At 43.2% G+C, this 13,488-nt stretch overlaps 1 protein-coding gene across 1 annotated transcript; it reads right to left on the bottom strand.

The window, feature by feature from the left end:
• Nucleotides 1–639: 639 nt before the first annotated feature.
• LOC119894290 (immunoglobulin superfamily member 22-like) lies at nt 640–12,044 on the bottom strand. Its single transcript, XM_038706962.1, is given in 26 exon segments — nt 640–1,091; nt 1,196–1,376; nt 1,478–1,626; nt 1,739–2,041; nt 2,547–2,739; nt 2,850–2,938; nt 3,019–3,315; nt 3,421–3,549; nt 3,684–3,857; nt 3,956–4,024; nt 4,027–4,257; nt 4,341–4,429; nt 4,550–4,757; nt 5,063–5,204; nt 6,011–6,135; nt 6,253–6,537; nt 7,257–7,419; nt 7,674–7,786; nt 8,159–8,321; nt 8,433–8,546; nt 8,794–8,965; nt 9,312–9,348; nt 9,484–9,583; nt 10,520–10,656; nt 11,335–11,469; nt 11,852–12,044. Coding segments are annotated over 26 exon segments (4,035 nt in total). The 5' UTR covers nt 12,021–12,044; the 3' UTR covers nt 640–1,023.
• Nucleotides 12,045–13,488: the final 1,444 nt, after the last annotated feature.

The following is a 13,488-nucleotide window of genomic DNA, read 5'->3' as shown; positions in this document are numbered from 1 at the left end:
ATGAAATATGATAACAAGTTAATAAGTTGTTAACTTTAGTTACTTTCTGCTACTCAGATTGTCTAATGTGAATGGTAATACCTGCAAAGTTGGGAGCCAGCACCTTACCCTCATTGTTTCATTTCAAATCCAATAATTTGCTTGACAGAGCCAAGTGTCAATGTCCTAATACTTTCTGGTGGCATTCTTTGCTCAGCTGAGGTGAAAATCATTCCTGTTTTTGTTTGAGAAACATTTAGAGATTTAATTTGTGTTTTTTTTCAGTCACCCATAGTAACACCAGGCAAAACTACAGAAGTGAGAAGAGGATGATGTTAGATAAAAGAAGTGGACTGGATTCAAACCCAGGACATCACGTGTTATGCAGATTAACCGACACCTCAAAGGGAAGTAGGATTTTGTAGCATAATTGGCAGTCTCCATGTCACTTGACTCAAACCAGCGACAGACTCTTGAACTCTGGTTCCAAAGTGGTTGAGTGGATATGATGAACTAATTACTGCTATATTAAATTGTTTTGCTTTGAATTTTGTGTGCAAACACACACTCCATCCATTCCACTTGTTTGACATGTCATCTGGCCTGGTACAGTAAGACCTGTGAAACGTGTGTACGGTGGGAAAAAAACTAGAGAAAAGATGAAAGTCAAATTTCTTTATAGAGAGTAAAGTATTTGTCACTTAGAGAGAAAGAACAATCTCTTGGGTTGAGTGAACTGACTAATGAGTAAAAACCCCTACAACACACCAAACATGAATCTGCTCCAGGGGCTGAATGCCTACTGAAGGATGGGAGCAAGTCTGACCTCTGGTGTTAGTTTGATGCATTACCAAAGCCAAGGACGGTGAGTTGAAAGATGGAGGGGAAAAAACAGCACTTTGACCTAAAAATCTGATTTATAGATTTCTAATAGATAAACTGTAACCACAGCTATGATTATTGTTATTAACTATATAGAACATGCAGCATAAGGCCATTGCCAAACGAAGTGCATCTGTCATGGCAACAGTTCAAGCAGACTTCTTAAAAAATAAGCTTCTCTTTGTTTGCCTGCTTGTTCAAGCTCTCCAACAGACCCATATCATCCTTATCTGGAAGACATGACATTCAAAGAGATCAAGAATTAGATCATGCAAAGCATAATAAACTTTTTTTTGCATTAAACCATCATTCCACCCTCCCTCTCAAAACCTACCAAAAACCACCAGGTTGCAGGAGCACTTGGCCATCCCCAGAGGGTTCTCCAGCATCAGTGTGTATTCACCGCCATCTTTGGCTCCACAGGTGGGGATGACCAGGGTGCATACTCCATTGGCTGTGCTCTGCCAAAACCGAGGGGAGTCCGAGATCTTCGAATCCCCCTTATACCAGCAGGCCTACGCAGTGGAATTACCAATATTATTATTACTTTAGGGGGCTGGGGGATGATATTAACAGCAAAGACGGTACACACAAATGTTAGACATATCCTTCACACCTGTGGTGTTGGCATGCCCTGATAGGCACAGCTCATGGTGCAGTCATGCCCTCTGCGAACAGCGTGGTCCTTCAGTGGCAGCAGGAACATGGGTTTCAACTGACATGGTGGTGAGGCATATTCCCTCAACCGAAGGCTGCCGACGCACTCTGAGACACAGATGCACATACCCGTAAATGCAGACATGCGCATACAGAAACAAATACAAGAAAATGAGCATTAATTTGCTGACGAATAGTATACAACTTCTTTCCCTCTCACCTTTCTCCTTGGCGATGATGAGAGGTTCCTTCGAGTCTAAGGGATCACTGTCTCCGATAGAGTTATGTGCGATGACTCTGAAGTAGTACTTCCTCCCGGGAAGCAGTCCAGTGACGGTGTACTTGCTGCTGAAGACACACTCGGCCACTGTGAACCAGGAGGCAGTACTGGTGTCACGTTTCAGGATGATGTAATGTGCTCCCTCATTGTCGTCGGCCAGGTCTGGGGTGTGATCCCACAGTAGGGTCACTGTGCCCGGAACCTCCTCTTCCAGGCGGAGATTTTCCGGGGGTCGGGGAAAGTCTGAGGAGGAAGGAGGGTGATAAGGAGAAGAAATATTTTATTTAAGCCAAAGCCAACACTCCAGTGATTTGATATATCATTCTGCATGACCTGGAAGTTTTCACAAGACCGTGAATGCCGATTTTGGAAATGTAACCTCTGATATATATACTTAAAGGAACTACATTGTTGGGAAAAATCCATCCATCGCAGGGGGGGCTGGAGCCAATTCCTGCTGACTTTGGGCAAAAGGTGGGGTACACCCCGGACAGGTCACCAGTCCATCGCAGGGCCACACATAGACACACAACCACACCTAAGGACAATTTCAGAGAGACCAATTAACCTAGCCTGCATGTCTTTGGATGGTGGGAGGAAGCCGGAGAGAACCCACGCGGACACAGGGAGAACATGCAAACTCCACACAGAAAGGCCGGGGCAACCGGGGTTTGAACCCACAACCTTCTTGCTGTGAGGCGATAGTGCTATCCACTGTACCAGACTAGATGCATATAGAATCACTCACCTGTAACCCTGACGTTGACATCATAGTGAGCCTCTCCATAGTCATTCTTCAGGTGTACACGGTAGAGGCCAGAGTCAGAACGCTGAGAGGAGAAAATGAGGAACTGGGAGTGAGTCTTGCTCTCGGTGATGACTTCTTGTCCCGTAGTGATGGTACCATCCTTGAACCAGGTTACCACTGGGGGAGGTGAAGCCTGTAAGGGTGAAGAAGGGAAGGTATTGAGGGGTATGAATTCATTCGATAGCACTCATGTGGAGTGCATGATGGCTCAAAGTAACATCGCTAAATTCAACAGAGTCTTACAGTGAAGCTGAGGTGAAGACAGAGTGCCATTCCGGCTCGGACCACCATCTGGTTCTTCAGCTTCCCCTGGAGAACAAACCTGGGTGCCACTGTATAGGAAAAAAAACTATATAATTAAATAGCAAGGAGAAAACTAAGCAGAGGAGAAAAGGAGAGTGCAGCATATTACCTGGCGGAGACATGGCCAGTACACCCTCTAAAAGCTCAACGGGCTCCCCCACCCCTCCTTCATTGACAGCCCGGATACGGAAGTGGTACTTCATCCGCTCTTGAAGTCCTCCCACATTAAAGGCAGTGTCAGTGATGGGAATCTTGGTGGCCTTCATCCACTCCTTAGCATCTTCAGGGCGAACCTCTAGGATGTAACCCGAGGGCTCGTCTCCCTGCTTTGGAGGTATCCACCTCAGAGAAATGGAGGAGTTTGTGGAATCAGACACACACAGGTTCCTCACCAGGCCAGGAGCTCCTACAAGGGGAAAGTATAAGTAAGTTATACAGTAACTAGTCTAAATAATATGGATGCAGAGAGGGAAGGAAGGAAGGGAAATTAAGGGGGCAATGAAGGACTCACTTATTGGGTCTTTGGCAAGGACTGCATTAGAAATGGTACTAGGGCTACCTGCTCCAGCCCTGTTTACACTGGTGACTCTGAACTCATACTCCACATCATCCACCAGCCCTTCCACCATAATTTTTGTATCTGAAAAGAGTAACACAGACACAGAAAACATACAGATTTAATGTATAGAGTAACGACTTGTAATAATGTGATGTTAAAACACTGTATCCTTACTAGATATGACACGACAGCTTAAAATACTGCCTAAGTCTGACCTGTGAGCAGCTCCTTATTGACCTGCAACCACATATTACTCCCCTTCTTCCTCCTCTCCAGAATGTAGCCTAGAACTGGGGCTCCCCCGTCGTGGGCAGGAGAGGTCCAGCTCACGGTCATGGTGTCTTTGGTTATGTTAGATACCTGGGGCTGGGACGCTGCGCCTGGAGGCTCTGAGTTGGTGGATTTGAACAGAAAAAGTGTTCACAGACACCTGGATGTTTTAAGAGATGATCTTGATTGATCATTTTTAGTTTAAATTAGCTCTCACCTACGGGCTCTCCGGCACGCACCTCCTCTGTCTCGAGAGGGTCACTCAATCCCTCCGTGTTAACGCCCTGATGCGATACTGGTATGCCAGGCCCTCCTCCACTTTGTCATCGCTGAAGATGGTGGTACTGCTGTCTACTTCACCAGCCCTGGTCCAGGACTTCTTATCTTCCACACGCCGTTCAACCACAAAGCTGGTCACTTGTTTGCCTCCATTGTCGCGGGGGGCCTTCCACTTCATCTTGATACACTTTCCCGACAGCTCGAGGAACTCCACTTTCCCTTGAGGAGGCTTTGGATGGTCTGTGGAATGTGGCAAAACATGTGTTAAGTATTTCAAACTCTGTTAAAGAAAACTGCTTTACCAAATACGTATTGTCACCCACCAATCACATTGAGGTGCAGGTTGGCAACGGCAGTGCCACAGTCACTCTTCAGACGGAGCATAATTGCACCACTGTCTTCTCGCACACATCTAGTACACAGACAAAGTGAGAGGAAATATTTAGAAATGTGTATGTGTTTTAATTTGTGTGTGGCTTTTGAAAAGATCATAAAATATCTGACTGGATGACGCCCTTCTCTGCTCACCCACCTGCAGAGCACCAGTGAGGTGCCATCAGCTGTCCTCTCCACCTTGGTCCTCTCATCCTCCATGACCTCCACTCCATCCTTGTACCAGGTGACCTTGGGAGGTGGTTTGCCTTTGAAGGGGATCTTAATGGTGGCTGTCTGGCCTGCCTTCACAGTAACAGGTCGGGCCCCCAACAAGTCCAGCAGAGAGGAATCAATTTCTGGAGGGTCTGGGAAATAGGATTAATATAGATTGGGATATTATTTTTTGGATATAGATTTCAGCTTTCATTTCAATTGCATCATGGTTTTCATTCATTTTCAGTATAGGATTGGTAGCTTTAGTGTGTGGGGTTAGAAAATATAATGACTTTGATGACTCCTAGTGTTAGCATCAAAAACGACACTGTCTGGATTTAAATATGAACACATTGTTTGTTTCCATTGACAGTGTCTTAAGCTCGTTCCAGCTTGTTCCAGTAAGTATCTACTCCACCTGTGAAAACACGCTCAAATATCAAATACAAACACACACCAGCAATAGTGAGTACAGACTCGCTCTCAGCCCCCTTGGCTCTGAAGGTGTACTTTCCCTCATGGGCATTGGTCACACCAGAGAAGATCAGCTTGTGGACGGCCCCCTGTTTGACCACCTGAACCCCACTCAGCTCAGAAATCTGTCAAACGTAATACAAAGGAGTCAAACAAAATGCTTCTCATTTATTATGTATTAATGAAAAATAAATGATCCAAAAGAACTTTAATAGAACTTCAAAAAACTAATAGAAAAATGCTATAAATGCAACTGACAATCTAACGTGTCAAGCTTTTAAATTATGCCATTAAGGTTGGGTATCACTTTAACATGATTAAGAATCTGCAGTCCGGCTTGCGCCTCTGTGAGGCTGCACATGTACTTAGCAAGCTAACCATCTTACTTTAGCATATTTTAATGCTAACATGCTAATTAGCACTAACCACAAAGTATAGGCTGATGGGAATGTCATTCATTTTACAGGTATTTTTAGTCATCAGCAATCAAGTAGTATTGGACAAATTAAAATTTAGATGTTGATGGAAACACAAAATTAAGGTATCACTAGAGTTGTTACAATTCATCCTCTGGGAGACATGAATGTGTACACCAAATATCATGTCAATCCTCCCAATAGACATTTCACTCAAAACCACAATTGTCAGCCTCATGGACAGGGGATCGACAAAGTCATTAGGATTCATCCTTTGGGTACCATGGACCTGTGTAGCAAATTCCATGGAAATCCATTAGTCCATCTAATAGTTGTTGATATATTTCAGTCTGGACCACAGTGCTGGTCCGCCATTGCCATAACTAGAGCCATAGCTAAAAACAAACTTACTTAAGTGTTTGCTTGACATCTATGCATGAGAGTGGACCAAACATTTGCCGCATCATGCATTTCAGAACTAACACACTTTCATCCCGTCTTGTATCATCTCTTACCTCCACTCCATCTTTCAGCCACACTCCGTCAACCTTCTCATCATCAAGAACAACACACAGCTCTGCAGGGGAGCCTGTAGGGCACTGAGTGTCTGACATACCACTCTTCACTGAGGCAAAACGCTCTGGCAACACACAAAGAAAAACTGTTTCTTATTTATTAGTCAATAATGTTCCAGTGATAGACCTTAAACCCGTTGGCTGATCCTGAAAAACAAATCCAGACACACAGAAATCATTACCATCCACGGTCAGATTGGCAGTAGTGACATATTCGTGTGCGTCGTTGTCCTGAGTGCAGATGACAGAGTACTCTCCCTCATCTGTCAGCTCACAGTCCTCGATAATGACCTCTGCCCTCTTCCCCTCGCGCATGAAGATGTAGCGACGGCTGGCTGTGATATCACACCTGTCCTTCAGCCAGCGAATGTGGACGTCCTTGGAGCTCATCTCACACTCCAGGCGGGCCATGCCTCTCTCCTGCGCGCGGACATTCTTTAACTGGCTGGTAAACTTGATGGGAATCCCTAGATAAAAGGAAAAGGAAGAGGGTCACATTAGCGTTTATTTGGCTTCTACCAGCTTGCTTCACTCTGGTTTTAAACAAATCTAAAATGAAAATACACAATTAATTAATCACTAATATTGGACCCACTTAATAGGTTTGTTCTTTATATTCAGTCCCGACACATACAGTAGACCTTCGTTATAGAATTAAAGTTAAAGAACAAGAAAGATAGAGCCAACTCATGAATAACTGTAATTAACACAACCTCAATTACTATGCTTCTGTTCCTGCAACCCCAGAGGACAGCCACATGTCCTTGTGAAGATATTTACATGCCCCAGCTTGCACCTTGGGCAAGTAAGCATCTTGTTAGACAGAGGCGTAATAAATGAGCTTGTTGTGAGGAGGGATTTGGTTGGATTACTTTCAACTCAGCACTAGAAGGGAGGATTTATTATGCTACCCATACGTCTTCATTTGGACGATAGAGGGAAGATGATGTTGTTTAGCATAGCTATGAAGAAACGAAGCCTCTCATCTCAGGGGAGTAAAAAAAAGACAGTAACTACTCATCTCCACTGAGTCTGAAGGGGGAAGTTTGTTTCCTTTGGATATACTAGCTCCACTAAAAAACAGGAAGACACAGCCCTTATGGGAAAAACAAAACAAAACAAAGCATAACCAACAAGAAGTACACATAAAAAGTTTTTTATGAAGGTAGAAAATACTTGTTCGTACGCTCAATGAAAAGCGGCACGGTGGCAGTGAGGTCTCCAATGCTGACTGTGTAGTCTCCAGTGTCACTGACTTTCACATCCTTTATCTTCAAGGTGTAGGTCAGACCATCGTCAGACAGGGACACGTTGAACTTCTCATCTCTTTTCACTTCTTTTCCTTTCACCTGCCAAAATACAAACACTTCTGGGAAAACAATTTCCATATTCTTTCTCACTCATGTGTATTTCCCCGGTGTTCATGTTTGCCTAGAATTTTTGAATCTGTGCATCCCTTTCATCTGAGTTACCTAGACCCAAAAAACTCTGTGAAATGTTCCTCGAGAGCAAAGTCTTAAATCTCATCCTAGATGGAATATCATGTGCTTGTGTACAAGTGTATTTAATTCCTTCAGTGTGTATATTTGAGTCGCATGCAAACCTTCCAGATGAGTGGTGCATCTGTCCTCTTAGAGAGCTGGACCTCGAGCACGGCGGTCTGGCGCTCTGTCACTTTTTTGGGCTTGAAATCAGACAGGAATCTTAAAGGTTCATCTGGAAAAAAAAAATTGCATTTGTATGCTACAACAGATGTTTGGCAATTGGCACTTTGATATGTCGGTGTTTAGAGAAATGTAAGATGACTAAGAAAGTGCCAAAGACATCTCTGTCAAAAAACTAAACATTCATTTTGTCTATTTATGTCCTGTAGATGGAATGATGAGATGAAAGACGGGACAGTGAACTGACAATAAATGGAATGAATAATAGTGTAAAAGCGAAACAACAAAGTCAGGCACATATGCAGGTCATTATGCTGACATAAAACTCCATCCCCATCTGTTAAACAATATAAAACAAGCGTGTGATGGCATTGTCTCTGACTTATGAGCAGTGGGAAGGCTCCAAGTCCCGTTCTGTACTCGCCTATGACGTTAAGCCTGGCTGACAGTCTCTTGTCTGCAACCTGCAGAGTGTAGGTGCCCATGTCACTGAGGCTCACGCTCGAAATGCACAGCATGTGCTTAGTTCCCATCTGTTTCACTTCGTATTTCCCATGAGAGTACTGGATCCGCAGCATCTCAGCACCCTGAATCGTAAACAAAATGCCAAGATGAGTGGGGAACTCACAAGTGCTTCATGTAAAGCAGAAACCTATATATATGCAAACTTTGAAACACGACAGACACATAAGTTTTACCAGAAACCAATGCATCCTGATGTTTGGATCCTTCAGTTCAAGGATGGTGTCGAAGACGATGTTGGTGCCAGCTTTGGCAGTGATGTCCTCCAGGGGCTTCAGCACACGTACCATCTGGCAAAATATTAAAGGATCAAACACTGACAGGAACACACCAAATACAATTAAAAAAATTACAACATGACAATGTAAAGTATTGTCTTTGCGTTAGATGACTTGAATGTTGCTATGCGACATTAAACTTTTGTTTTTCCTTTTCAATTCTGCTCTATTTTTAAGTTGTTTGTTGTCAGACCCCAAACCTTCTGTTCCTTAGATGATTCTGTGGTGCGTGAACGAGCTCTCTGTTTGATAGGCTCACCTCCACCTCCACTTTCTTCTTCATCTCCTTCAGCTTCTTGAGGATGCCTCTGAAGTCGGTGAAGCCGTGCTCGGCACAGATCCTCTCGTAGTCCTTCTTGTCAGCTCCAGCCAGGATCTTTAACATCTCCTCCTCTGTAGGTGGCCTCTTCTCCTCTCTCTTTTCCACACTGCTGCACAATGAGAGAGACGTCACACGGGAAACAGTCCATGTGTGCATGTGTGTTTACGTGCACGTGCAAAGGTTTGTGCCAGGCTTGTGTGTGTGCCCATTTATGTCTGACAGTGTATGCATATGCGCGATGACAGCTCAAAAGCATCTTATTCTACTCCCTGCAGCAAAACTGGTACACAGTGGAACTCTTTAGATTTCCTGTCCTGTAGATATTTCTGGATGCATACAAAAAAAAATTATAAAAAACCCAAGGATCTGGGGGTGGATCAGAGAAAGCTCCATCACACCTTGACAGGCTTTGGGAGTGTCACGGCTAGTATTAGACAACAGGCTTGTGTTCTTACCGTTTCTTCAGCATCTTTTTGAAGTCCAACGCTGGATCTAGAAACAAAGACAGAGCAGCATCACCTGAGGCACTGAGTGAAAACACTACCTAAACTAAGCTGAAAGCTTCTAAATAACTACCAGGACAAAGGAAGGTTCACACGATGTATTATATGAAATGGCTAGACTTACTTTCTGTAACAATGAGGGTTATAGAGTAGGTGGCTTCTCCATGTTTGTTGGAGGCAATGCACTTGTAGACATCAGCATCCTCCAGGACCAAGTTTTTGATCTGAAGTGGTAGGAAATTCATTGCTGATTACATAAAATGAATCAAAATGGCTTGCATGATGCTTACTGGTAGACTATTTAAAACACTGTAATTACAGCGCCTGGTCACTTTAAATCCCAATGCAGTACTTATTTGGAGCAGAAGGAGGCAGTGCCACGCTGGGCATACCCAGTAAACATTTTAAACTTAACAGTCATCCCTCACCAGACAAACAGATGGCAAGGGAAGATGCATATGTCAGCACCCACAAGTTAATTGCTTTATAATAGCTATTTAAGCTTCACTTAAGCTCCCCGGCTGGTACAGAGAAAGCGCTAAATTCACTCCAGAGTGGTTACAGATAAAAGGATCAGAGAGTTTTTTTCTTTCTAGCTACTTTTCCTCATGATGCATGGTGTGCTGTCTGAGTTGACAGCATCAAGATGGCAGAGTCCCTCGGCTTAATGATACAGGCTGTTCAAAGCCGCTGCCCTCTATAGTCGTCTGTTATGGTCACATCCTGGTAAATGCATCTACAGTGAATTTAAATTCATGTGGAGTTGATTGTAGATACTGGTGCTCCAAACACAAACTAATTTGGTAAAAAACAGCATCTGTGTTTACATGTGCTGAATTTGTCTTGAAAACAATGAATTTTTAAGTCATCAACCATCAACGAAGCACACAGAAAAAACTACAAACAAAACTGCAAAACTACATACTATTTAAAATCACATAATAAAAACACAGATTTCAAAACACCATTCAACTTCTTAACATATGACAGAAAACTCAAGACTCATACTGTAGATCTGAATCAACACAAACCTCATTTTAGTTTCAGGATCATTGTTTTCTTTAATCCCAGCCTTGGGCTTGTATTCAATGGCAAACGCTGTCAGTGACATCCTTTAATAACAGAGGTACACTATGAGCTGTGTAGTTAAAGTGGCAAACCTTGAGTATATGCTGATTGTTTATGTTGTCATAGAACGATTTTGTCGCATCAGAGAGTGGGCACCCACTGGCTCGTTCCCATTTAACACTGGGCTGGGGCTTCCCTGTCACCTTGGCCTTGAACACAGCATTGTCACCTAAGAATGAAATATCACATGAATGCATACTTTTAACAAACATCACATTAAATCCAATTGGAAAAGTGAGAATAATGTTTTGTGTGCATCAGATCAATGGCCTCTCTTTTGCCCCTTTCTGTTTTCCTTTTGAGACCAGTGAGTTTAAAATTAACCCATGACTGCTAATGCTATGGCCACTCTGCAGTGTTCTGCATATTGTGATGGGCTATCTTCAACAAGCCTCTTAATCTATAATTCACAGGTAGACCCTGGGTGAATAAGCATCAAACGCATGCAGTTTATGCAGAACAGGCACTAGTATTCAGTAGACGCAGCAAAGGTTTTCTTCCGTGGACGTCATGAGCATTAAACCAACTTTATCATAGTATCTGTGTGCTTTGTCAGGACTTTGATCAGAGTGGATTTACAGTACCTTCACCCAGAGAGACAAATGGTTTTCTAAAGTTCACACCTAGCAGCAAACCTTTACTTCCCAGTAGAGTTCAAGCTTGTGTCATCTGGAGTTTCTAGGCAAACTATGGGCAAGGGTCTAAAATTAGCTCACACATAGTTCTCTTATAGTCTCAAGGGTTCACAGTTGTTTATAACGCAATGTGAAGAGAGATATTAGGGTACGCAAATGGTGTTTCTTGAAATTTCAAGGTGCTGTGAGATGAAAGCAGTGGTTCACCTCACCCTCTTGGGCAGTGATGGGGCGCAGCTTCTCCTCAAAATCTGGGACAGACTCTCCCTCGGGGATCTGGGAGGATTTCTGTACCTGGCTGAAGGACTCTGCCACAGCTGAGGTCTTACGCTGAACCCCAGTGTGCTCTGAGGGAGCAAAAAGGACATACAGGCGAAACTCTACTAAAACAGCCTCACATGCAAATGTGATATTATCATTATGACTTTGTGTTTTTGCTTTGTGTGTATGTTTTTGTTGCACTGTAGTACTGAATAATGTTATTAATTAACTATTGTTGATATGCATTTGGTCAGGAGCTTAAATTGGCAGCCTGACATATTTTAGTCCCCAATGTGCTCCAATGTTTAAGCAGAATGGTCTGCACAGTAGGACAGGTGAGAAAATTGTTATCTTATTTACATGTACATGTAACTCAGAGGTTCCTTCATGCCATGTCTCATGATAAAAAATGTTACATTAGAGAGCATGGCAGATGGGAAGAAGATGATCTTGGTGGATAATTCCTACCTTCCATGGTTTTTAACAAGCCCTGAGAAACTTTTCGCAGCTTTGCGGAGCTCATGGAGGAGCTGAAGGTAGAGGAGGTGGAGGACATTTGCATCTCTGACATCTGCCTCATCTTCTGTTCCATCTGCTCTATTCTGCCCCCAGTGGCCTGGAGGAGCTCTGCTGCCATGAGGAGGATGTTGAGGTGGTGCCTATCTGTGCCTGCTTGTGACAGACACAAATAGAGATGTGAAATGATTGTTTTACAAGTGGCAGACAAAGCCCACTTGACTCTTTATTCGACTAGGTCTAGTTGTGTGTAACAGGTGTTCTGACATCCAGTAGATAAAAGGGACCAGGGGGACGGAGGACAATCTTAACCATCCCCTCTAAATCCATACATTGATAGAGCTAATATCCTATACTGTACTCAGATTGCAAAAGAGGATGTTCAGAGCAGACACATGCTTTTGTTTGTGTGCTTGCATGGGTGTGAGTGTATTTTTGAGTGTTTGCATGTGCGTGCATGCATTGAACACTCGTATATGCTCTGCCTCTGTGGTAATTGGGTTTATGTTTCCAGAGGCACGCACCAAAAATGATTGAAACTCACCACCCTCCCTTTGCTCGTCCCCTGCCCTCTCCCTGCTCAGTCATACTCCTTTCAACAGTGACTACAATAGTCCTTCTTTGCCTTTGGCTGCCTCACACAAAGATCCAATTAAAAAGGTAATCCATATACCTGCTGTGTGAGATACAGCAATGCGTTTTTACCGCTGATGAACTGTGTGCTGCCTTTCTTACTTTGAATTTGGATTCCTCTCTCATGCCCATTCCCCATTTCTTTCTTTCAGGGCGTGTGCAAGCTGTGCATGGGTGTGTAATGCTTCCACTGTACCAGTGGCTGAAGAAAGGAAGATTACACACATCATAGCTGTTAAATGCCAAGTATCAAGCGCCATGTATTCTTCTAATTAATGTCACTCATTGCACCTACTTGTGAAATTACAATCTTCAAAAGAAAAAAAATACATGTAAAGATGAGTACCCATGATCATGTCTTTATTTCTGAGCCAGTATAAAAATATAGAATTGTTTTTCTTTTAGCAACAGCCTATATCTTTAGCATGTAAATGTGACTTTATGGGCCAAAGCAACAATAAGCCACAAAATTAGTCACCAAAGTGTAAATTTTGCTTCCTGCAGCATAAATACAACACCTTGGGGTTAATGAACTAATTAGTTCTGTAAGTTTTGATATTTACCAAAGGAAGTAGTTTTCAAGCGGCCACGGCAAACTCTTTGATGGTATAACTCTACAGTCTAAAGGAGTAGCAAGTTACTCGAAGCTACAAAGTGCTGAACAGGTTGCTGCCTCACTACAAGTGGAACACAAGAATATCTCTTTTTCCTCCTTACCTCTCTGCCTCTTTGTTCAGTGTCCTTGATCTCTCTCTCTTTCTCACAGCATCCAGCATGGCAGATTGCAAAAGGTTTTTTTTTAACTCCCCCCTTGGCTCTGTTATTGCAGAAAAACCAAGACACACAGCCAATGAAACTTACTTGTTACAGCAAAGACTTTACTTTCTCACAGAGTTAGTCTGCGCCCCAGGATTCTGGTTCAACTGCTTCCAGCCCAAATGCCTCCTCTTATGATT

Source organism: Micropterus salmoides, unplaced genomic scaffold (assembly GCF_014851395.1).
Source record: "Micropterus salmoides isolate LMB-PRFRI ecotype aquatic unplaced genomic scaffold, ASM1485139v1 Ms_hic_scaffold_8, whole genome shotgun sequence".
Lineage (NCBI taxonomy): Eukaryota > Metazoa > Chordata > Actinopteri > Centrarchiformes > Centrarchidae > Micropterus > Micropterus salmoides.
This window is presented reverse-complemented; position numbering and strand designations above follow the sequence as displayed.